At 35.2% G+C, this 23,772-nt stretch overlaps 4 protein-coding genes across 7 annotated transcripts; 2 read left to right on the top strand and 2 right to left on the bottom strand.

Annotated features, from left to right (window-relative positions):
- Positions 1-1,027: 1,027 nt before the first annotated feature.
- On the top strand, positions 1,028-6,292 carry LOC18039191 (gamma aminobutyrate transaminase 3, chloroplastic). Its single transcript, XM_006429707.2, has 19 exons — positions 1,028-1,204; positions 1,766-1,893; positions 2,103-2,187; positions 2,314-2,386; positions 2,850-2,947; positions 3,154-3,246; positions 3,619-3,692; positions 3,780-3,818; positions 3,910-3,998; positions 4,081-4,157; positions 4,249-4,323; positions 4,627-4,674; positions 4,782-4,865; positions 4,948-5,035; positions 5,114-5,192; positions 5,398-5,488; positions 5,578-5,656; positions 5,861-5,976; positions 6,077-6,292. The coding sequence occupies exons 1-19, from the start codon at positions 1,148-1,150 to the stop codon at positions 6,146-6,148; spliced, it is 1,545 nt and encodes a 514-aa protein (XP_006429770.1). The 5' UTR covers positions 1,028-1,147; the 3' UTR covers positions 6,149-6,292.
- Positions 6,293-6,720: 428 nt separating this feature from the next.
- Positions 6,721-7,365, bottom strand: LOC18039188. The gene is made up of 2 exons (XM_006429706.2): positions 7,154-7,365; positions 6,721-7,058 (listed from the first exon to the last, which is right to left on the bottom strand). The coding sequence occupies exons 1-2, from the start codon at positions 7,247-7,249 to the stop codon at positions 6,939-6,941; spliced, it is 216 nt and encodes a 71-aa protein (XP_006429769.1). The 5' UTR covers positions 7,250-7,365; the 3' UTR covers positions 6,721-6,938.
- Positions 7,366-10,231: 2,866 nt separating this feature from the next.
- Positions 10,232-17,978, top strand: LOC18039639 (myosin-7). 2 transcript variants are annotated; one of them, XM_006429704.2, is made up of 7 exons: positions 10,232-10,368; positions 12,784-12,891; positions 12,977-16,234; positions 16,329-16,571; positions 16,685-16,843; positions 17,091-17,243; positions 17,486-17,978. In XM_006429704.2, exons 2-7 carry the CDS (start codon positions 12,820-12,822, stop codon positions 17,732-17,734), a joined length of 4,134 nt encoding a protein of 1,377 aa, XP_006429767.1. In that variant the 5' UTR covers positions 10,232-10,368; positions 12,784-12,819; the 3' UTR covers positions 17,735-17,978. The 2 variants fall into 2 exon arrangements, with proteins under 2 accessions (XP_006429767.1, XP_024038449.1); XM_024182681.1 differs by lacking the exon at positions 10,232-10,368 and adding an exon at positions 12,524-12,663.
- A 545-nt stretch (positions 17,979-18,523) lies between these two features.
- On the bottom strand, positions 18,524-23,401 carry LOC18039638 (pentatricopeptide repeat-containing protein At5g61990, mitochondrial). 3 transcript variants are annotated; one of them, XM_024181914.1, is made up of 3 exons: positions 19,433-23,401; positions 19,234-19,348; positions 18,524-18,992 (listed from the first exon to the last, which is right to left on the bottom strand). In XM_024181914.1, the coding sequence occupies exon 1, from the start codon at positions 23,260-23,262 to the stop codon at positions 19,717-19,719; it is 3,546 nt and encodes a 1,181-aa protein (XP_024037682.1). In that variant the 5' UTR covers positions 23,263-23,401; the 3' UTR covers positions 18,524-18,992; positions 19,234-19,348; positions 19,433-19,716. The 3 variants fall into 3 exon arrangements, with proteins under 3 accessions (XP_024037682.1, XP_006429766.1, XP_024037683.1); XM_006429703.2 differs by having other exon boundaries at positions 18,524-18,969; XM_024181915.1 differs by having other exon boundaries at positions 18,524-18,918.
- Between the last annotated feature and the right edge of the window lie 371 nt (positions 23,402-23,772).

Here is a 23,772-nt window from a genome sequence, read left to right as displayed (position 1 = left end):
TACCGTGCTACAGTTGCATCAGTTATTGGATCCACTTAAATGAGTAGGATCCACTTGAATAGGTGTAAATCAAATGGTTGTATCACAGTTGCGCCACAGTTTTATCCACTAAACAAATATGCCATTTAAAATATAAATTACAATCATAGTTTTGTCCCTCAGCTAATAGAATCATTAATTACTCTGTGTCCGTACTGCTACGTTGCATGTTACTATTATTTTTGTCCTAAAATTTGTTTGGTTCACTAATTTTTAAATAAATATTTATTTCTATTAGAAATTGATTTGCTCTCATTCTCTAAAGTAGAGAACAAAAAATTGATGTTTTTCAATTTTCATTCTTCAAATGAGTTTCCACAATCCTACTTGCATAATAAGAAAATAAAAAACCTATCCCTTATCATGTGGATCCACAACCAATATTTACTTTATAATATAATTTTATTATTTATTTAATCATTTTAATTTTTTTTTCTTTTTGCTATAATGATAATGTAATATTTTAACAATTTTTAAAGAACTTTTATATTCTCTAAAAATATATATTTTTTGTCTCATTTTTATAAAATAAAAAATTTACGATAACAAAAATTAAAATATATAATGTCTAAAAAATTTAGTTTATTAAAATTTTTAATTATAATACTTTTTTTCACTTTTCTAAATTTTGACTTTTTTATTTTTAAATATCATTTTAGAAACAATCAACCAAATATATATATTTTTTCATTAAAAACTGATTATTTCCAATTTATAAAACAAAAATAAAAACACAAGTGAAAGGCGATACCAAATGCACCCTAACTTTGTCTCTAGTTTAAAATTAAAATATAAAAAAAAAAACGTTGATTTCGTCATCTCTTAATCTGAATATAGTGGTGGGACCGATTTGTAGTGTAGTTAAAGTGGTAACTGTCACTCCAAGCGAAGCGCGGTTAAACTGAAATAACGCAATCAAATTTAATTTCATTAAATCATTTTTTAAACCAAATAATGATTCATAAAATTTAATTAAATCCTTATTCAAGCCATATAATGATTCATAAAGGAGTCGTCTCAGATTCTCACTCTTTCAGCTATTGCTTGTGTCTGAGCAATAAGAACAGCTAAAACCGGGGAAAAAAAAAAAACACTCCGCCTTTGTTGCATGTTAAGAGCAAAAATGGTGACCAGCAAGCTCCTTCAATCATCCCTCAAATCCCAGGTTTCACTTTCATCGCGAAAATTGAATTTTATCAGTTACCACCATGTCTTTTTTTTTTTTTTAATGAATATTATGCTATTTTACATCTTTTGATCTTCACTAGGAGCTACTTGTTTGCAAAACTATAAACAAATCCTATCACCCATTTGGCCTATTTTTCAGTTTTAGACTGCTTTTCTGTCTCTGAGGACTTCATATTCTTGCTTTATATAGATCAATATATGTACTGGGAACTTTTCAAATTCAGATTTTTTTTTCTTTTTGGGTTACTAATGTTGTTTTTTTACTATATTTTGTTTCTTAATTTACTAATAGGGTTGATCAGTTTTCTCTTTTTTTTTTCTCCCTTAATCTTTTGTCATTCTAAAAGGTTCACTTTTCCCATGTCATTCTAAAAGTGAAGAGAAGCTTCACCTTTTGTCATAAATATTATAAATATCATTCACGAAGATGAATCTGTGCATATATAACATATAAAACTTATTGGAGCAGTACAAAATATTCACTATTAATTTTTTAATCGTAATAGATTTTTTTTTTCCTTTTTCCTTTGGTTTACAGATTGGTTCATTTACAAAGCATTTTTCTGCTTCCAAAAGTTTGTCGGAGAACTTGTATCAAATCCCTTTGCTTGCCAGGTTCTATGGTACAGATGCGTCTTTGCAAAAGGAAGATTCAACCACTAATGGGTATGTGGTGCTTCTGCTGTTGTGTGTGTTTTTTGGTGGAAGAATTGTGTGGTTGTAATTTGTGATATAAAGCTCAGTATAGTAATAAAGCAATATCTTGGTGAGTCCAATCTGTATGTAGTACTATGTAGATTTTTATATGCAGGCATGACAGTGAATTTGAATAAATATTTGGTTGCTGAAATATGTTCATTACTTCATTATCTCAGGTTTAAGGGGCATGATATGCTGGCACCTTTCACAGCTGGGTGGCAGAGTACTGATGTGCATCCACTGGTTATAGAAAAGTCTGAGGTTAGCTCATAGGCACCTGTTATTTAAATTGTACAATAGTATTTTGTGACCAAAGTCTATTCTCGTATTCTATTGCTTATATGCTCCTCAATTATGCGATTAACTCCAACTTCATCGATGATGTAGGGTAGTTATGTTTACGACATCAATGGGAAGAAGTATCTTGATTCTCTTTCTGGCCTATGGTGCACAGCCCTAGGTATTTTCTTACATGTCTTGCATTTCAATCTAGACCTTCCTCTCTCTCCTCTAACACCGGCACCAACCTTTTTTTCAGCATCACATAATATCTTCACACTCTTGTCGAATGTGTATCAATCTGCTTGAATCAGTTGGACTGGCTTCAGGGGAAGCACAGGATTAGATTCAATGCTTACATCTAGTTCCTTTCTCGTTATGCTTAGACTTTACCATTGCTAATTTATTTTATTTGAGTACTAGAGTTAGCTCCCTAGAGCAAGATTCTATAAGCCGAGACTCCTTAAATTTATGATATTTGAAAAAACCAATTTACTCTCATCTAATGTAGTAAAATTACATATTTAACATCAGAGATATATATACAATATATGGACACATATATATACCTAAACTCTAGTATGTGTTTGTCTATCGCGAAAAGAGCATTACTTCAACTAACTATTCAATATTGAAATTTTCAGGGGGGAGTGAACCTCGCCTTGTGGCTGCTGCTACTGCACAATTGAATACCCTGCCATTTTACCACTCCTTCTGGAATCGTACCACAAAACCTTCTCTGGTATGCACAGATTCGATTTTGTTATAAGCAAATACTGGGATTACATCTTTCTTGTGCAATACTACTTTCTTTATATCAGTCTCTCATTTTCTCGTTTTCTACCTACCAAATATAGCAGCTGATGCTGTTTTTCTTGCTTCAATATATTCTGAAGACATCTGCACTGTTACTTTCTACTGGCAACTGAATTAACTTTGATCTCACAGGATCTTGCAAAGGAGCTTTTAGAAATGTTTACCGCAAGTAAAATGGCCAAGGTTTTCTTTACTAATAGTGGATCAGAAGCCAATGACACTCAGGTATACTTACTATGCACTTAGTGTTCCCTCTCTCAGTTGCTTTTTACATGCAGACAGTTTAAAGATATCTCATGTAAGAAGCTGCAGTGAAATCTGTCTTGTATTTTCTCTTTGCGAGATTATGATTATATAGAATGAATTAGAATTTGTCAACAGTGATGGACTATGATTAAGATCAAGAAGTGAACAGAGGAAAGGTCACCTGCCACTGTCTTCTGTTTTATCATGTCCTCAATACAAAGTTTTTTTTTTTTTTTGGGTGGGGGGGAGGGGGGGACATTCTTACTTGAAGCTGGTTCTGTGGTCACAATTAAATGACATTGGAGATGACAATTTTGATGTTTTACCTTCTTGTCTTAATTTATGTTGTAGGTCAAGCTGGTTTGGTATTACAATAATGCTCTTGGAAGACCAAACAAGAAGAAATTTATTGCACGACAAAAATCGTAAATTTCACCACTAATTTTGATGTGATTTACAATAATTTCATATTATTCCTGAATAATTATTTGCTATTGTTGACATTTTTTCAGGTACCATGGTTCAACTTTGATTGCAGCTAGTCTTTCTGGGTAGGAAAAGTTAAACAAGTGAAAATTGTGATACCTAATGACCTATTGTATACAGCCTTTGAGTCCTTTGACAAGTGATTTATCATTGCAGTCTTCCAGCTTTGCACCAAAAATTTGATCTGCCGGCTCCCTTTGTATTGCACACTGACTGCCCTCATTATTGGCGCTACGCTCATCCAGGTTTTTGCTCACTCCTGTTTATATATTTTCAATGACTTCTTATGATTTTACTAAATATATGCATGTTAATTTCTTGTTTCAGGTGAGACAGAGGAGGAGTATTCAACCAGATTAGCCAAAAATTTAGAGGATCTCATTCTCAAAGAGGGACCAGAGACGGTAATTTAGTTTGCATGTAGCTTGCTTGTGAAAACAATTTTAACAATTGAAAGGTTGCTCAGTTAGTAACTTGTACGGTTGTTTATTTCAGATTGCTGCATTTATTGCTGAGCCTGTCATGGGGGCAGGAGGCGTGATACCTCCTCCTGCGACTTATTTTGAGAAGGTGAGATAGTAATTTGCTAACAAACATGTACAAGCCTGCATTTGGTATTATACGGACGTCTTAACTAGAGAATCATCCATCGGAAAGTTCACCAATTTGATTATGAAATATGTTGGTTGACAAATGTACAAGTTGACCACTGAATTTCCATTGTTCCATAAATTTTTTTTTTTTCATACAATATGACATGACTTTTTCATTTTGACCCTTTTTTTGGCAAAAGAGAAAAGGTATGCAGTGTAGGACAAATATCTACCTTCTACTACTCATTTTTATAATTATAGAATTTCAAATTTGATGCAGGTTCAAGCTGTTGTAAAAAAATATGACATCCTTTTTATAGCAGATGAGGTACATCCTATTCAATCTAATGTTACTAATGATATTATGTTATGATCAAGCTTTTATTAATATTTTTTTAATTAAAGACTCACTTTCTTCAGTTTTGTATATTCTAGGTAATTTGTGCATTTGGAAGACTTGGCACAATGTTTGGTTGTGACAAATACAGCATTAAACCAGATCTTGTGTCCTTCGCAAAGGTAAAATTGGATATACAAGTGCTATCTCATATCCTGAGCCAGTTTTCATCTGTGGGCACTGTCCTCATATTATGTTTTATAGGCCCTTTCTTCAGCATATATGCCCATTGGAGCTATTCTTGTGAGTCCCGAAGTTTCAGAAGTCATTCACTCTCAAAGCAACACACTTGGTATGATAATCTTGCTCATCAAAAAAGTGTCAAGAGGTTATTATCATTGAATGATCCGTCAAATTCCTTTTTTGTCAGGTTCTTTCTCTCATGGATTTACTTATTCTGGGCATCCTGTTTCCTGTGCCGTTGCCATCGAAGCGCTTAAGATTTACAAGTATGTTTTTTTATGATCGTCTGTAGAAAATTAAAAAAGTAGGTTGACCTGATGAGGATCATCTGATTACACTTCTTATATATAGGAACTAGATGGGAAAAAAATTAATTAACGGACTGAAGTTGTCACGACTCTTGATATAAATTATCCAGATCCACTCGTATTACATATAGAAATAAGTGAAATTTCTCTTATATCTTTGCAGGGAAAGAAATATTGTTGAGCAAGTAAATAAGATAGCGCCAAAGTTTCAAGATGGTGTAAAAGCCTTTTCTGATAGTCCCATCATTGGAGAGGTATTATTTCATTCACTTGAATTGATTTTGGTTGGCAAGAATACATAATATGAGATATTTATTTCTGTTGTACTCATCTGATTCTGCAGATTCGGGGCACTGGTTTGATTCTTGGTACAGAGTTTGCAGACAACAAGTCTCCAAATGAACCGTTCCCTCCTGAATGGGGCAAGTTCCTCACCTTTTTATCGTATAGTCTCCAAATGAAGCACACCACGAATGCACATGCATATACGAATAACACTCACACACTCCCCACAAACACACCATACGCACATGCACAATTGCACATCAAGCTGTCTGCATGCGTGCGTCTTCTGGATTTGACATCTTATTTTCGTTGTTAATGGTATTTGATCATCGGAATTACAGGGATAGGTGCATATTTTGGAGCACAGTGCGAAAAGCACGGAATGTTAGTACGTGTTTCAGGTGACAACATTATGATGTCTCCTCCATTTATAATGTCCCCTGCAGAGGTTGATGAGGTAGGTTTTAACAAATTTTTAATTCACCTTCTCTTTGCCTTTCCCATAAGTAAACGATGATTGATGGCAATTGATGTTTGAAAGTACTATGATCTTTCAGTTAATAAGCAAATATGGGAAGGCACTGAAGGCGACCGAGGAGAGGGTGAAGGAACTCAAGTCCCAGCAGTAAATTGTAATGGCTGATATTGATGAAAAAAAACTGTAAGACTTGTATGTAAAGCAAATATTTTTTTCCTCTTCTGTGACGTTTGAAATTTCCGATGCTTCAATAAAGCATTTGCCTATCATGATTGTGGCAGTCTATTTCTATTTATTCTCTCTATCTCTTTTACTTTTTTCCTCTATTGAAATAATTTTCCGTAACACTACCTACATATTATCGCATAGCTCAAATATCCAAACTCAGAATTGGGTGCTCCTCTTGTCTCCTTATTCGGTGTTGATGTTACTGAGCTGATTATTGACTTAAGAGCAACATTTGCATGGAAAACAAAAAGTGTTATGGTACTAATTTACAGTTTTCATATCAATTCTTGCCGTTACTCAGGAAAATTTTAAAATGCTGTGACTGCGAGCAAGAAAAAAACTTGCCCAGTATCAAATTTTATTTTGGGGTATGTTTGTGATTAGCCCACTACTACTTGTGAATAAAAAAACATTGTGTGGCAGGTTTGTAATAAACATCAAAGTATACTTTTGAAACAGTTTTAAAAATTAAACAGAAATAAGAGAGCCAAACGATTGTCTAAAGACAGGGGCATTGGTGATTATTTTTGTAAACCTGGGACGTTAGTCTCATATTGAGCCGTAATGGAATGAATCACCTTTTGAAACATCAACTCAGGTTTCATTAAAAAATATATATATAATTTATAAAGAAAAGCAAAAGCAAAAGCATTTGAAATGCCAATGAAGTTTAAAAGATGCATCAATGAAAGTGCAGAAGTTCTTCTACTGAATCAACTTTTAGCTTGTTTGTCAGCTTTCCTTCTGGACCTCCTTTCTCTAGAACTTAAAGATTTCTGGAATCCTCCTCCATTTTCATCCTCCGACTCATCATCTAAATCTCTAAAAGATTTCTACACACACAAACCCACGATAAAATAATAGTTCAGAGTAAATTAATAAAACAGATAATTAAAGTAAAATAAATAAATAAATAAAATATAGTTACCTCTCTAAGCTCGGCAAAGCTTACAGCATAGAAAGTAACAGCAGCAGCTGCCACAATTCCCAGAACTGGAAGCCCCATTTGCATCATTCCATCCATTTCTTTTCCTTTTTCTTCTTCTCTTTCTTTTTTTTTTTTTTTTCCCTTCCAAACTAATGCTTTCTTCTCTATGATCGTCGTGTGTGTGTGTCAGCTTAGCTTACATAGATTTCACGCAAAACGGATAACGAGTGTAATGGTAATTATTCCAATTTTCAGTCCCATAATCGTCAATATTGAGTCTCTTAGGCTCTGTTGGGCCTTCCCAATTACTTTTATGGGCCGTAGCCCTCTCACATTTCCAGCCCGTTTACGTCAATACAACAAACCCAAGTAAATCTGAACAAAGTGAGTGCGAAAGTTTGAAACTTTAGTTGAATCGCTTAACCTAAAAATTATAGTTACTAGATAGAAGTCAAACGTAGCTTTATTTTATTGTTTGTAGACCCTTTTTTTTTTAATTGTTAGTTTTTGAATTTTTTTTTTTTAAAAAGCTTTTCCAAATGAATTCTCTCTCTCCCTCTATGTATATATATATATTAAAGGGTAGATTCTCTGATTTTAGAATTAAGGAAATCATTTAAAAAGAATAACTCGTAAACTAATTTTATATATAAACCAATTGATTGGCCACACAAGTAGAATTAGCACACGGTTGACCGTTTTGAGTAGGTGCTTCGAATTTAGTTGAGTCTTAAACTAATAGTCAAATGTTGCTTCGGGCGGCCATGATTTTTCAGAAATATATAGTCAAATCATGATTCTTTCACAAAAGATAAATATGATCCTTGATTTGTCCAAATATTTGATCATCTCTAATTATAGTCCCTTAAATTAGAAAGTGGCATCTTATATTTTATATCCCACCTACCACCACTCACGCCTCTTCAGCAAGAAAATGATGGCATCTATAATTCTAGAAATATCGTAACCTTATGCAATTTTGTGTTAAGTAAACTTTATTAAAAACTTTTTTAAAAAATTAACAATTTGATTGATTATCCACAATTTAAAATAGATTTTTTAGGAAAAAAATTATAATATATGATTTCCTTTTTTTTTTTTAAATAACACCATTGAGATTTTTTTTTAATAACATAAATACAATATAATTTGATAACATTTGTTTCCTTCAAAATTATTGAAACTCCTTAATAAAGACTTATGGATGGACAAAGTGAATTTCAATTTAGTTTTGAAGAAAATCAAATCAACGACCGATCAATTCACCATTAATTGAATTATCAAAGAAAATCAAATACTAACAGTGAAGTAAACCGAATTAATTTGATTATAATTTCAATTTTAATGAAATCAAGCTAATTTTCATTTGGTTCATTTGAGCAGTGAGAAAATTTGTTCACCGCTACAAAGAACACGAAGTTTGTACCAATACACATCAAGTTTATGCTACAAACATAAATGCATTTGTAAATTATAATCGTCATGGGGGTTAATGCAAATAATGTTAGTTGGTTGAGGGGGAGCTGAATGCAACTAAAGTAAAATGTTTTGCTAATTTTGCAAATAGTTTATTAGTTTTGCTAATTTGAAGAAAGCATGAAAGAGATTGATTCCAAAAATGGAGAAAGAGCCAGCGGCTGATGGTCTGTATTATCGTCACCCAAATAAAGACAGAGTCGCGTTGGAGGGCGGTTTGGTCGGTCGGCTGTGGCCGCCACTTTGAGACCAAAAAGAGTGAATTGCTTTTAAGTTGTTAAATGACCAATTAATCCTTTGTTATGTCTCCAATTTCCGGAACGCCATTTCTCTCTTTGAATTTGGTAAAAAAAAAAAAAGACTAATTCAAGAAAGTAAATTAAGTAATTAGAAAGCATTTAAATGATCTGCAACACATTGCTTGATGATTAGCTTATTTTTTAATCTAATGGAATCAAAGACCTTTCTGGAAGTAGATGGTCTGGAAGGAAATATTTTACCTGAGCATGCTCATTATGAGTTTGATCATCATTGATTGTGAAAGAAATTTTAATCATTTTATTTAAGAGTGATATTGTTTTCAAGCTGTTTTACAGTTGTATATGATATAACAATTGATTTGATATTGTTATAGTAATTATCATACCATTTCATCATTCCTCAGTTAATTTTAAATAAATTTACGTATTATTTTAAATGAAAAAGTCAAAAGTTCCAATACGAACATAATGTGTTAATTAATTCAAATGATAAAATATATTGAGTAGAATTAAGAGATTTAATGCTTATTTGTTATGATTTATTTAATGGTTATGAGTGTTTATTTAATCACATAAGTTCTTGTAATAATTTTTGTTGTTATTTTTTTTTAATAGAACTTTTGAAACTTAAATAAGTTATTTTACCTCCACTAGTAAAAGTTTAAATTTTGAGCTTTTAGGAGTAGATGTTGAAAATCTTTTTTTAAATGTTAAAATATTTAAAATATTCTCTACTTATTTGATAATCTTATTTTATTATTTTCATAACATAATTTTAAAAAACTTACCTATTAAAGTAATTTCATAAATTTTTAATAAAATCTATTATTGATAACCAAACAATTAAAATTTTTTTAGTACAAACTCTATTTATAAAAATTCTACTAACAAAATTCTACTTTTTTTTTTAATATTAACAAAATTCTACTTAAATAAATTTTACTTGAAAAGTTGTACAAAAAAGAGCCTTAGTATACGAACCTACTCACCTAAATGGGTTCGGACATAAATGCAGTAGTTGCAATATTACTTTTTAATTTAACCATAAAATTCCCCAAATTCTAAAAATTTTCTATTTATTGGTTGCAAAAGCATAATTTGATTTTGAAATTGTTGTTTAATGAAAAAAAAAAAAAAAAGGAAAGAAAGGGCAAAAAAAAGGGGGCTAAAACTGTAATTAAAGCCAAATCATGGAGCAAATACTGCGGGCATGACAAAGCGGCAGCGTTAAACCCGCCCATTGTCCAATTGGCTATTAAGTGGGCCCCACCAGTGTCCCACGTCACTCTTTTACAAAGCCAGCCAGAGCATCCTCCTCCTTCTCCCACCTTTTATTATAAAAACAAAGAAACTTCCTCTTGTCTATCTCCCGTTTTCTTCATTCTTCTTGACTTCCAAAAATAAAAATAAAACAAAATAAAAATAAAACGAACAAATTAAAGCTCTCTTAATCGCAAAGCAAATCGACTTTCCATTCAGGCAAGCAATCTCTTATTCCTTCCATTTATTTATTTATTTATTTATACGCTTGATTGAGTCTGAGCTGTCTTCACTCTGTTTTCTGAAACTGTTGCCTCTGTTTTCTCTGCTTTCAGTTTTAGTTTTATTGCTTTGTCGTTTTTGTTTCTGTTTTCTGTGTTGCGATGAAATATTAAAGCTGTGATCTTCGTTTGATTATATGATGATTGAAATCAGTGATCCACTTCGTGAGTTTAGATTTTGATGCTTCCATTTTTTTTTTAAATTGATTTCACTGTATTTTCGGAAGTGTAATTTGGAAACAGAAATGAAGAAACGTTTTAGAATTAGTTCTTCGGTTTGTTATTTAGATATTATTTGATCGGACGAACATAACATATTTTGATCTTCGATTCGTTCTCTCGATCGATCGGTCAATATCATTCAAAGCAATTTTTTTTTTTTTTAAAATTAGTTCTCAGTTTAAAAATATTTTTCTTGCTGAAAAGTGAGCGAGGATTAGCGATAGCAATCTGATGGTTTTATCTTTTAATTTGAAGACTTTGAAATGTAACTTATGATCTTAACTTAATGTGATCTAAAACATATGCTTCGTTTATCTATTTATTTTGTTTGCAAGCATTAGCAATTTCTAGCTCAGGTTAATTAGTGCAGCGGAAGAAACAAACAAATTACAAATTATAAAATGAATAAATAAATAGAGGAAAAATATACTCAAGCTTGTAATTGTATAATTTTTAATTAATATTATAGGTTTGACATAAATTATTATTTTATAATTACAAGTGTGATATTTTATATTATAAACTATCGTGTTTGCAATGTTACGGGATCTTCGTGCCGTAACATAACCTTAGAAAATGATAATTACGTTGTTAATGGGAAAATAGAAAGCTTGATAATAACCATATAAAAAGCGTACAAAATTGAGCTGTCACGCGCTTCAACTTTGAAATTGAACTAAAAATAAGGTAAAGGGATAGCTTGCCTACTTTAGTGGGCTCCAATTTCTCTTGCTTTCTTTTTGGTGTATTTGCAAAATAAACGGCAATTCTTTTTTTTTTTTTTTTTTTTTGAAAAGAAATAAAAAGGCAATTCTAATCTTAGTAAATTGGGTTGATGATGGAATGGCCGAAAGCCCCATAACCGGAGTATTGTTTTTCTTTTCTTGATTTATGGTGATGAATTGAATCATGAATCAGTTTAGAATTTGGGATTGATAGGTAATTTTGTCTTGTATGTCCCCGTAGGAGTAATTGGGACCCACCAAGTAAAATGGTCTCACATGGCATGCGTTGTCACATGATCGATTAATGCCAACTCTCATGTGATTTTAGATCATATGGACCAATTATTCATTCCCAGGAATTATTCTTCCATGATTAGGATCTGTAATATCCCTAGATTTGTACACAAGTTATATTTTTCTAATATCATTAGATTAATAATTTTTTTCGCTGTTAAGTCTTAAGATCGATCTGGTAAGTTAAAAATTGTACAAGCAACTAAAAGCCTATTGACCCTTGGACCCATTAATAATACATGTCACTGAAGAAATATTTTTCTTTTTCTTATATAATACATTGTCTTTGTCAATGGTGGGGCATCCATGGGAAATTTGGGCCCGGTCTAGGGCAATCATTAATTGGGCTGCTTGTCGACCCGCCGGGTTCCCTAAATCTTACGATTCCTTAATTGGCAGCCGGAAACTACAACCCATAAAGCTTCTAATTTTTTTCAGTTTTTTCATTTTTGAGTCCATAAAAGTTTCCAAATTTGGTGACGAGCTTAAAGTTATACAGATGATTGAATATTTGAATTAATTTAACAGACATTAAAAACAGGGAATCAAGGTTAGGAAAAGATGCCAAAACTTCCCACGTCAGGTTAAAATTAGAAGACAAAATAAAACAGCCTGTTGTTGGGCGCCTAGAATTTCAAGATTGTAGTTGGGCCTATGATTCGATTAGGCCTTGTAGAACGAGCTACTATTGTTGTCTCACATAAAGAATCAAATTACATAATTATCATGATCAATACAATTTATAAAGATGCGTAGTTCGAATGATGTACATTTTCACATATATAAATATGTACATTTTTTACTTCATATGTGTATATTGTATTGATGATGAATGATGTCATGGTCAGGACAACATAAACTCCAATCGGTCAATCAAGGAAAAGGGTAAAAAAAAATATTTTCCTTAGTTTTTTATTTTTTTTTGGTGGTGTAAAATGGGTTGAGTTATGCTGATATTGTCTTTGGAAACAGCCTCAAATAGGCCCGGCTAGGTGCGTGATGAATGGTCTGTTATTCTGTATGCATTTTTCAGACACCCAATTGCACGTGCTATTATTTATGTCCTTTGTTCTAACATGTGTAATGTGACTATAATCTTGTCAAAATCACAGAGAGACTGGTCTGTTTAAGTGAAGATTGATTTAAACATGGAAGAAGAGACGCAAGTGGGTTCAGAAGTCCCTGTGATGAAAGCAGTTGAGGACATTGATCCAATTAAGGTTTAAAAAAAAAAACGCAAACAAACATTCAGGATTTTATTTTTCAACCGTAGATAATTGATTTTGATAATTTCTCGTGTTGCAGGAAACAAATGGAGGCTTGCCACAAGTAGGTAAAGAAGGAAAGAAAGAAGAGGAAGAAAATGCATTGGATGCAGAATTTATAAAAGTGGAGAAGGAAGCATTGGATGTGAAGGAAGTTTCTCATATGGCTGAGCCAGCAGCTGCAGAGGAGGACGACAAGCCATCTGTAGTTGATAGAAGCTCGAGCAGTTCGAGCAGAGAATTGTTGGAAGCCAATGAGAAGGTGAAAGAACTTGAGATTGAATTGGAGAGAGCAGCTACTGCATTGAAGAATGCTGAAATTGAAAATGCAAGACTACAGGATGATGTTTTAGTTTCAAAAGAGAAGCTGGAGGAAAGTGGGAAGAAATGTGCAGAGCTTGAAATTGGTCAAAAGAAATTCCAAGAGCAGATTGTTGAAGCTGGGGAGAAATATAATTCAGAGCTCAATGCTATGAAAGAGGCTTTGCAAGCTGAAGAAGCAAAGCGTAAGGAGCTGGCTGAAGTGAAAGAAGCATTTGATGGTCTAAGTCTTGAAATTGAACAATCAAGGTCAAGATTGCCGGAGTTGGAGCATAAGTTACAATGTTCTGTGGATGAGGCTAGGAAGTTTGAGGAGTTGCACAAGCAAAGTGGTTCACATGCAGAATCTGAGTCACAGAGGGCGTTGGAGTTTGAGAGGCTGCTTGAAACTGCGAATGTGAGTGCAAAAGAAGTGGAGGGTCAGATGGCTTCCCTACAAGAAGAGCTCAAGGGCCTGAATGAAAAGATTTCTGAGAAGGAGAAAGTTGAAGAAGAGCTTAAGAGAAGCAACACAGAAATTTCTGCAATTCAGGAAGAGTTGGGACTTTCAAAATTACAACTCTTGGACTTGGAGCAAAGATTCTCTTCAAAGGAAGCTCTTATTACTAATCTAACTCAGGAATTGGACCTCATAAAGGCATCAGAATCTCAGGCAAAAGAGGAAATTTCCGCCCTTGATAATCTACTTGCAGACGCTAAAGAAAATCTTCACGCTAAAGTTTCTGAGTTGGAAGATATCAAGTTGAAGTTGCAAGAGGAAGTCAATGCACGGGAATCAGTTGAAGCTGTGTTGAAAACCCAAGAAGCGCAGGTCTCAAATGTAAATGAAGAATTAGATAAAGTAAGTAAAGAGAAAGAAGCTCTTGAAGCAGCCATGGCAGATCTTACTGGTAACATAGCACGGATGAAGGAGTTATGCAGTGAACTTGAGGAAAAATTGAGGAATTCAGATGAGAATTTCTGTAAAACAGATTCTCTTCTGTCTCAAGCTTTGGCTAATAATGCGGAGCTTGAGCTGAAGCTGAAGTCTCTGGAAGAGCAACATAATGAGACAGGAGCTGCAGCGGCAACTGCTTCTCAGAGGAATCTTGAGCTTGAGGATATAATCAGAGCTTCCAATGAAGCAGCAGAAGAGGCAAAGTCCCAATTGAGAGAGCTTGAACCACGCTTTATAGCAGCAGAACAGCGGAGCGTGGAGCTTGAGCAACAGTTGAACCTTGTTGAACTTAAAAGCAGTGATTCTGAGAGAGAAGTGAGGGAATTCTCTGAGAAATTATCTCAACTCAGTACTGCATTGAAGGAAGTTGAGGAGGAAAAGAAACAGTTGCATGATCAAATGAATGATTACAAGGATAAGATAACCCAGCTGGAATTAACCCTAAACCAGTCAAACACACGGAGTTCAGAGCTTGAGGAGGAGCTGAGGATTACCAAGGAGAGAAGTGCTGAAGATGAGGACCGAGCCAACATGAGTCATCAGCGCAGCATTGAGCTAGAAGATTTGTTCCAGACATCTCATTCCAAATTAGAGGGTACTGGAAAAAGGGTGAATGAGTTAGAGCTGTTACTTGAGGCTGAGAAGTATAGGATTCAGGAACTTGAAGAACAAATAAGCAAATTAGAGAAGAAATGTGAGGAAGCAGAAGCGGGATCCAAGCAATATTCTGACAAGGTGTGTGAACTTGCATCAGAACTTGAGGCATTTCAGGCCAGAACATCAAGCCTTGAAGTGGCACTGCAAATGGCCAATGATAAGGAGAGGGAATTGACAGAATCCTTAAATGCAGCCGCGGATGAGAAGAGAAAGTTGCAAGATACATCAAATGGTTACAATGAAAAACTTGCCGAAGCTGAAAATCTGCTGGAACTCCTGAGAAATGATTTAAATATGACACAAGAGAGGCTGGAGAGCATTGAGAATGATCTTAAGGCTGCTGGATTGAGAGAAACTGATGTAATGGAGAAGCTTAAATCTGCCGAAGAGCAACTAGAGCAACAAACTAGGGTACTAGAGCAAGCTACTTCAAGAAACTCAGAGCTTGAATCATTGCACGAATCACTAATGAGGGAGTCAGAAATGAAACTCCAAGATGCCTTAGCAAATATAACCAGCAGGGATTCAGAGGCTAAATCGTTTTCTGAGAAACTAAAGAATCTTGAAGGTCAAGTAAAGATGTACGAAGAGCAGCTAGCTGAAGCAGCCGGAAAATATGCATTGTTGAAGGAGGAATTGGATTCATATTTTATTAAAGTGACTTCTTTAGAAAGCACAAACGAAGAACTGCAAAGGCAGGTAGTTGAAGCAAACAATAAAGCTAACAACTCTTCCTCGGAGAATGAACTCCTGGTTGAGACAAACAATCAGCTCAAGAGCAAGGTTGCTGAACTTCAGGAATTATTGGACTCTGCTATTTCAGAAAAGGAAGCGACCGGCCAACAACTTGCTTCTCATATGAACACAGTTACAGAGTTAACAGAGCAGCACTCAAGATCATTAGAACTTCACTCTGCAACTGAAGCTCGTGTCAAAGAAGCAGAAATTCAATTGCATGAAGCCATCCAAAGATTCACTCAAAGAGATATTGAAGCTAATAACTTGAACGAAAAGGTAAATGTGCTTGAAGGCCAAATAAAATCGTACGAAGAGCAGGCTCGGGAGGCATCCACAGTTGCAGAAACTCGAAAATTTGAGCTGGAAGAGACTTTATTGAAGTTAAAGAATCTAGAAAGTACTGTTGAGGAGCTGCAAACAAGGTCAGGTCACTTTGAAAGAGAAAGTGGAGGGTTGGTTGAGACAAATTTGAAGCTAACTGAGGATCTGGCATTGTACGAGACTAAACTGAGCGATTTGCAAGCAAAACTTTCTGCGACAATTGTTGAGAAGGATGAAACTGTTGAACAGCTTCATGCCTCAAAGAAGGCTATAGAAGATTTGACACAGAAGCTTACCTCTGAAGTGCAGGGACTACAAACTCAGGTTTGCAGCCCAATCTTAAAATACTATGCTAATCAATGATATGATGATTTATTTTTCTTGTAACATACTGAGCTTGATGTTTGTCTTGTTGTAGATTTCTGCCATTATGGAAGAGAATATTAGCCTTAATGAAACATATCAAAATGCTAAGAATGAACTTCAGTCTGTGATATCACAGCTTGAAGCACAATTGAATGAGAAGAAAGCAACTGAAGAAACTTTCAAGTCTGAGATAGAAAGTCTTAAAGCTCAGGCTGCTGAAAAGTTTGCATTGAAAACTCGCATCAAAGAACTTGAAGAATTGTTGGTGAATGTCGAAACTCAATTCAAAGAAGAGGTACTGTTACTGCAGTTCTGCAAGATTTAATAACAAAACTTCAGGGGAAGCAACTGGAAAGAATCTACTCACAGATTGAGAAACCATTCTAACGTTTATGTACTTTTTTGCAGGTTGAAAACGTCAAGGTTTCTGCTGCTGGTAAAGAGGCAGAACTAAATTCACAATTAGAGGATCATGCACATGAAGTCAAGGACCGAAATGCATTATATGAACAAGTGATTCAACTTCAGAGAGAGTTACAGATTGCTCAGACAGCAATTGCTGAACAGGTTAGTGACTGGTTGCAACATTTTATATTCCTAGGCTTCTTTACTGTAAATTCCTTACAAGATTATGGTTGATCAGTTGTTATTTAACATACTTCTAGAAGAAAATTTGTTGCATTTTGTGCCTGAACAAAGTCATGTTTCCTTCTATAATTTTTATGTCTGAATAAGGATTAACCAATATAGGGTGCTGCCCCAAACACATTCATAGTATAGTGAGAGGTTGACAATTGACTTTCCAATGTGACAGAGAGGGGCAGATTCTCAAAAGGACAGTGAGCGAGAGGCAGCTCTGAAGAGTTCTCTTGAAGAGCTTGGAGCTAAGAACAAAGAAGCTGCACTTCTACAGAACAAAGTTGCAGAGCTTGAGCAGAAGTTACAACAAGCTCAGGCTAAACTGAAGGTCAGTTTATATTCCAAAGCTACATCTGTCAACTGCTACAACATTTCTCATCAAACGTATCTGCACTTGAACACTTTGTTTCTCATTCTGCTCCACTTAGCAAAGCTTTTAAATTAGTCTGTTGTGAAATGAAAGAAACAACTCTCTTCGTTCAAATCTTTCAAGAATTTCAGTTTGTTCTAATATTTGAACCCTGTCTTCTGAATGAAAATTTAACTCCGGCTATGTTGGAATAAATGCAGCAGGGCAGCGAGGACACTCCATCAGAAGTGAAGGATGCAGCAGAGATCAAATCCAGAGACATTGGGTCAGTCATTTCGACACCATCAAAACGAAAGAGCAAGAAGTTAGAAGCAGCAGCTCAAACCTCATCTACCAGAGAGATCCCTACCGCACGAGCCGTTGCCTCTCCTGTAATGACCTTCAAGTTTATCATTGGAGTAGCCCTGGTATCTGTGATCATCGGCATAATTCTGGGGAAACGATATTAGGTTTGATATTCTGGGTTTTGGTTTTTGCCTTGTATTAAAGCTGTTTTCTTTTGGGTTATTCCTTTTTCCTTCATACAAGTAAATGCACAGATGAGTGGAAAGCTTTGTTTGTATGCTTTTTCATTCAGGTATTTGAGAATTGGCCAGGGAATTTATTTTCATTCTTATCCCTTGCCTGCATGCAAAGCAAAACTACAGTTGATTCATGTAATTTGTCAAGTTTGTATCTATCTTATATTGCAGATGCTTCCTGGAAACATCGCATAGAATTGATTAAAATTTTGTCCAAGAAAACACAAGTGATATTTGCTGCTGCATTTTTGCTCATGTCCAAGTGATGCTATACAACATATCCTTGGTGCTTCCATTTTCCTTTCTGAAATTCCTGTGCATTATATAAATATTAAAAAGCTCACCAAAAATCAAGCCAATAAAAATTGAAGTTCCGGCCAAACTTTGGTGAGAAATCATTCATGATTCAAAGTTTTTATGATAAATTAAAATACCGCAAGAACCCAAAAAAAAAAAGGAGAATGTATTTCCAGATAAAGTTCACCTTTATCTTATGTTGAAACAGTCTAATCGAGAAATCATTCAGAAATTATTCTCATTTTAATTGCATTAAATTTCATACCCTCAGAAATTATTCTCATTTTAATTGCATTAAATTTCATACCCAGCCACCAACAATAGAACACACAGCAACAAGTATCAAAGCAGAAGAATAATCATTATCATCTCAAAGGAATCAAATAAGATTACCAACAAGTATTATGGGTAAATAGAACAGGAAAAATGGATGGCTTCGTAGAACATTGGAAAATTTACAAAGGATCAAATCAGCATCAGGGGCTCAGCCAAGTGGTTTTCAAGTCCCTTTATTTGCCTGCCCACCCGAGTTCAAATCCTGGGTAGGTTAGAGGCCTACAAATCGATTTGGATTTCGCCCACCAGCTCTCTCAAAAAAAAATCTAATTATTCATTTTAAGCTACAAGAAATAAATGCGTAAAACAACTTCAGAATCAGATAAAAATCATGAATTGCTAAGTAAGATGCCTAATGTCTTTTATTCTGCAAAACAGATTGCAGCCTTGAATGAAATTCTCTGGACTCCTGCAGTAAAGCCTGATCTCCCCTTTGCTGTGCTCTTATATGGCAATAAAGACTTTTTGCTCATACGTTTCTGCAAAATCTCACTAATCAAAAGCTTGACGGTCCATAAATTAGCTGACATCTGAAAGGAAGATTGTTGGAACCCTTTTGATAAAATAAGAAACATCAACCCAGATAATAACTAGAATATGCTAGAATATCATGAATAAAAATGGTTATTCAAATGAGACCAAATTCAATAGATTAGTATATGACAGTTTCTTTTGGGACCAAAAAGAGAGAAATATATGCCACCAATATGGCGATTAACCATGTCTACAGTTTAGATTAGAATCTATACATACATAAAATATAAGTTCTCACTGTATGAATTGAAATAAATCACCTCAGGCACAATGTGAAGATCAGCAGACGCATGCATTTCTCTGCTTTCACCGCCAAATGTGGCTGGAACATGTACCTTTGTAGATACTGAAGTTCACTACAATGACAGATCATACCTGAAAGTGCAAAAAAGCATGGTTCAAAACCAAAAGCCACTCCAACAATTAAGAGTAACATTGGCCTCTAACAGCTGCACTAACCTTAGACATGATAAATCGTATTTGGAGGCTTGGGGAATCCAACATAAATGGCATACAGAGTAAAAGCAGCAAGTCCCTTACAGAAGGCAAAGCTACAGAAGTTTGGTCCCCATTAAAAATCTGAATAGCTGATCCATTTGTGCTTGAGTTCCACACTTCATTTTTATGCTTACTCAAGAAACGGTTTACTTTTTTATGAGGAGGTAGCAGCAACTGCAAGCAGAATATAGTTTTTCTTTACAGCTACAGTTCTTGACCAAGGGTACTTCTAGCTGATGCACTCTTTATGCCATACATTTGACAAGTTTGTGATTACTCACAGAATTTTGATCAGTTAAGTGCCTGTTCTCTGACTCACTCAAACTAGAGTCATCAGGTACCCACCCATTATTTATCATACTCCTAAATATCTTTGCTGCTTCATCTATTTCTCCAGCTTTATGAAAACTATTGAGTAGACCACTACATGTACTAAGGCAGGGCTTAACCTCATGCTGCTTCATCTCCTCAAGCAGCTTTGAAACTTCAGAAAGATCTCCTTTCTTGCAAAGAGCATCTATTAATGAATCATAAGCACTACCCTTTGACAGCAAACCCTTCCGCAACATCTCATCTCGCAACTTAAAAGCCTCAGTTAAGTTATCATTCTTGCAATGAGCATCAATTACAATATCATAAGCTGCTTCATCCGGTTTGATACCCTTTGCCAGCATATCCTCATATAATGTGAAAACCTCAGTCTCCATCCCTATTTTGTGGTAACCTTGCATAAGTGATGTGTAAGTGACCACATCCGGCATAATCTCTCTCTTCTGCATATCCAAAAAGAGCAGGTTAGCCTCCTTCATCTTCCCCACCTTGCAATGCCAATCAATCACAGTAGTGTAAGTCACATGATCGGGTAATATTTGCTTTTCAATCATTCCCTGTAGCAAAGAAAAAGCTTCCTGCAGCTTCCAAGACTTGCAAAATCCATCAATTAAAATATTATACGATAATGTAGTAGCAAAACCCTTCTTCACCATTTCATGAAACAAGTTGAATGCCTTCTCCATATCTGCTTCCCTGCAACACCCATGGAGAAGGGCATTGTACACAAAATCGTGTGGTTCAACCCCTTTTGATAGCATCTCATTAAATATATTGAAACCCTCAGTCACATCCCCCGCTTTGCAGTAACCATCAATCAAGGTGGAGTAGGTTACTTTGTCAGGTGCCAACCCCTTTTCTTGAATGCTATCAAACAATTGTCTGGCTCCTTGAACATCTCCTAACTTGCATAGTCCATCCATCAATATGTTGACAATAAAAATATTAGGATCAATACCATTAAAATGCATCTCATCGTAAACTTGAAAAGCTTTCTCCATCTCAGCTTGTTTACAAAATCCGGAGATAACAGAACTATAGGTGACAAGATCGGGAACCAAACACCTTTCTTTCATCTGTGAGACGATCTCAAAGGCCTCCTTAGTTTTCCCATTATTAGCCAGGCCATTTATCAAGACACTATAGGTTTGCACATCTGGAAGCACCCTCAGCCCAAGTATGCATTTGAATGTTGCAAGAGCTTTCACTAAGTTACCTGCTTTTAAGTGCCCACCAATCAAGACAGTGTAAACAAGATTATTCGGTAGCAAACCACGATTAAGCATCTCATCGAAATACATTGCTGCTTCCTTCATTTTTCCTTCCTTACTAAATCCACAGATTAAGGCCCCATAAGTAACAGCATCAGGGATTAGACCCCTCTCAGAAATCTCAAAAAAACATGCTGTAGCTTCTTCCATCTTCCCAGCTTTGCTAAGGCATGTCAAGATGGGATTATAGCAGAATAAATCAGGTGCAAATCCTTTGTCACTCATCCCGTCTAAAATCTCTCTTGCCTCCTCAATCCTACCCTCACGAGCGTAACCCACAATAAGATTTCTGTATATCGCAGTACTTGGCTTGAAGCCACCAGCAAGTATCTTCTTAAAAATGTCTTTAGCTAAGGTTTTCTTAAAAAGATCCTTACAGTTGCGTAATACATTAATAATTGTCAAATTCTTCCCGTCCATTTCAGAAAGTAGCTCTAATACCCTGCCCGTATTATGCTCCCTGCAGTATCCCTCAATCAACGAACAATAAGTTTGGCAGTTTGGTTGCAAGCCCATCTTTATCATCTCATCCACAACCGCAACTGCCTTCTCCATCTTCCCATACTTACAAGTCCAATGAACAAGCGAATTGTATGTCATCAAATTTAGCTGCATACCACAAGAAACCATCTCATCCTTCATTCTGAAAACCTCATCAATATTTTCTTCCATCGCGAACCCATGAATCAAAGCAGAATACACAGCATAATGAGGCTCCAAACCCAATTGAGTAATCTCTTGCAACATCAATTTTGCATCTTCCATTTTTCTCCCTCTGCAAAGCATCTCAATGATCATCCTGTAAGTATACGTATCCGGGACTAATCCCTTTTCAACCATAGACTTTTTCAGCTCAAACACTTCAGCCATAGCTCCAACTCGGCAAAAGCCTCCAATCACCACATTGAAAATAAACACATCAGGACTGCATCCCTTCTCATCCATCTCACTAAGTACCCTTTTTGCACTCTTCAAATCCCCAAGCTCACAAAATGCGCTAGCCAAATTCGTATATGTAAATGCATCAAAATCCATTTTTGCACCCAGCATTCCATCATAAACCTTCCAAAACAACTCCAGCCTATTGCCCTTCAACAAATAATTCAACAATGAATTACAACATCTCAAACTAGGCAAAATCCCACCATTCTTCAAACCCAAAAATGTATCCACTGCCTCACTAACCATATCCTTCTTCCGATAACTATCGATCAATTGAGTAATCTCTTGCAACACCAATTTTCCATCTTCCATTTTCCTCCCTCTGCAAAGCATATCAATGATCATCCTGTAAGTATTTGTATCCGGGACTAATCCCTTTTCAACCATAGACTTTTTCAGCTCAAACACTTCAGCCATAGCTCCAACTCGGCAAAAGCCTCCAATCACCACATTGAAAATAAACACATCAGGACTGCATCCCTTCTCATCCATCTCACTAAGTACCCTTTTTGCACTCTTCAAATCCCCAACCTTACAAAATGCGCTAGCCAAATTCGTATATGTATATGCATCAAAATCCATTTTTGCACCCAGCATTCCATCATAAACCTTCCAAAACAACTCCAGCCTATTGCCCTTCAACAAATAATTCAACAATGAATTACAACATCTCAAACTAGGCAAAATCCCACCGTTCTTCAAACCCAAAAATGTATCCACTGCCTCACTAACCATATCCTTCTTCCGATAACTATCGATCAATATATCGAAGACCATAGCATTAGAACCCACATTACTTCTAAAGCAACAAATAATCGAATTCAAAATCGCAGAACAAGGCCTTGGGGTGATTATCATTTTATTCAAAACACCATTAGCATGACCAAAAAGATTATTATTACAAAGCATAACAGCAAGAATAGCAAAAGAATCCAACAATTGTGGGATACGAAGTTTACAGTTGGACCAATAGAAGAAATCGGCGAGCCGTTGGGGGTTACCAACTTGGTTTTCAACGAGCACAGATCGAACCACATCTGGGTTTAGCTTATTGGGTATTTTCAAATTCTTTATAAGAGTCTGCCAGTTGTTTTCTTTGAGAAAAATCGAAACTTTCCAAGAAAGCCGTTGAATTTCATCAGTATTGGAGCTGAAATCATCAACTAATCTGATTGGTTTAGTAGCTCTGTAATTACGAACATATTGATCCGTGAACAGAAATGGGTATCTTCGAATCAACCTATCCATCACTTGCTCTTTTCTTATATCAATTTGATTCTCAAATCAAAATGAAAAACACCTTTTTCCCTCTATCTCCTTTGATAGTGTCTTTTTTTTTCTCTCTCTCTCTCTATTTGTTCCGCTGGTATAGGCAACTGGTTCCTCTTGCAAAATACTGGTTTTTTTTTTTTTTGGATAAATAGCCCTTATTGAGAGGAATTTCGGAAAAAAACCCCATTTGAAAAACCTGTTTAAAAAACACGAAATGACTTTGTTGTCCTTTATAAACAAGGAAATCTCTATTATGTGTACATTATTTGATTATTTCGTTGACCCAAAGTAGCTAAATTTATTTTGGAACACAAATTGTGGGATCCACATAATTGTGTGGTTCTTATTGATTGTGTATGGTACATTCAATGTAACATAATAAAATCCTGTTGAGAATTACTAATATTTTAGTTAATTTTATTTCGGCAAGGGTGACTGAAGCCTGAAGGCATGAGCAAGGAAGACGCCCCACCAAAAAGTTTAAGT

The sequence above is a fragment of the Citrus clementina genome, unplaced genomic scaffold (assembly GCF_000493195.1).
Source record: "Citrus clementina cultivar Clemenules unplaced genomic scaffold, Citrus_clementina_v1.0 scaffold_6, whole genome shotgun sequence".
Taxonomy (NCBI): domain Eukaryota; kingdom Viridiplantae; phylum Streptophyta; class Magnoliopsida; order Sapindales; family Rutaceae; genus Citrus; species Citrus x clementina.
This window is presented reverse-complemented; position numbering and strand designations above follow the sequence as displayed.

Coding starts and splice junctions, on each gene's coding strand:
- LOC18039191 (XM_006429707.2), top strand. CDS start 1,148: ATGTTAAGAGCAAAAATGGTGACCAGCAAGCTCCTTCAATCATCCCTC. Junction 3,819..3,909: donor ATTGCAGCTAGTCTTTCTGG/GTAGGAAAAGTT, acceptor TTATCATTGCAG/TCTTCCAGCTTTGCACCAAA. Junction 4,158..4,248: donor TCAAAGAGGGACCAGAGACG/GTAATTTAGTTT, acceptor TGTTTATTTCAG/ATTGCTGCATTTATTGCTGA.
- LOC18039188 (XM_006429706.2), bottom strand. CDS start 7,249: ATGGATGGAATGATGCAAATGGGGCTTCCAGTTCTGGGAATTGTGGCA. Junction 7,059..7,153: donor GCTTTGCCGAGCTTAGAGAG/GTAACTATATTT, acceptor TTGTGTGTGTAG/AAATCTTTTAGAGATTTAGA.
- LOC18039639 (XM_006429704.2), top strand. CDS start 12,820: ATGGAAGAAGAGACGCAAGTGGGTTCAGAAGTCCCTGTGATGAAAGCA. Junction 16,235..16,328: donor TGCAGGGACTACAAACTCAG/GTTTGCAGCCCA, acceptor GTCTTGTTGTAG/ATTTCTGCCATTATGGAAGA. Junction 17,244..17,485: donor AAGCTCAGGCTAAACTGAAG/GTCAGTTTATAT, acceptor GAATAAATGCAG/CAGGGCAGCGAGGACACTCC.
- LOC18039638 (XM_024181914.1), bottom strand. CDS start 23,262: ATGGATAGGTTGATTCGAAGATACCCATTTCTGTTCACGGATCAATAT.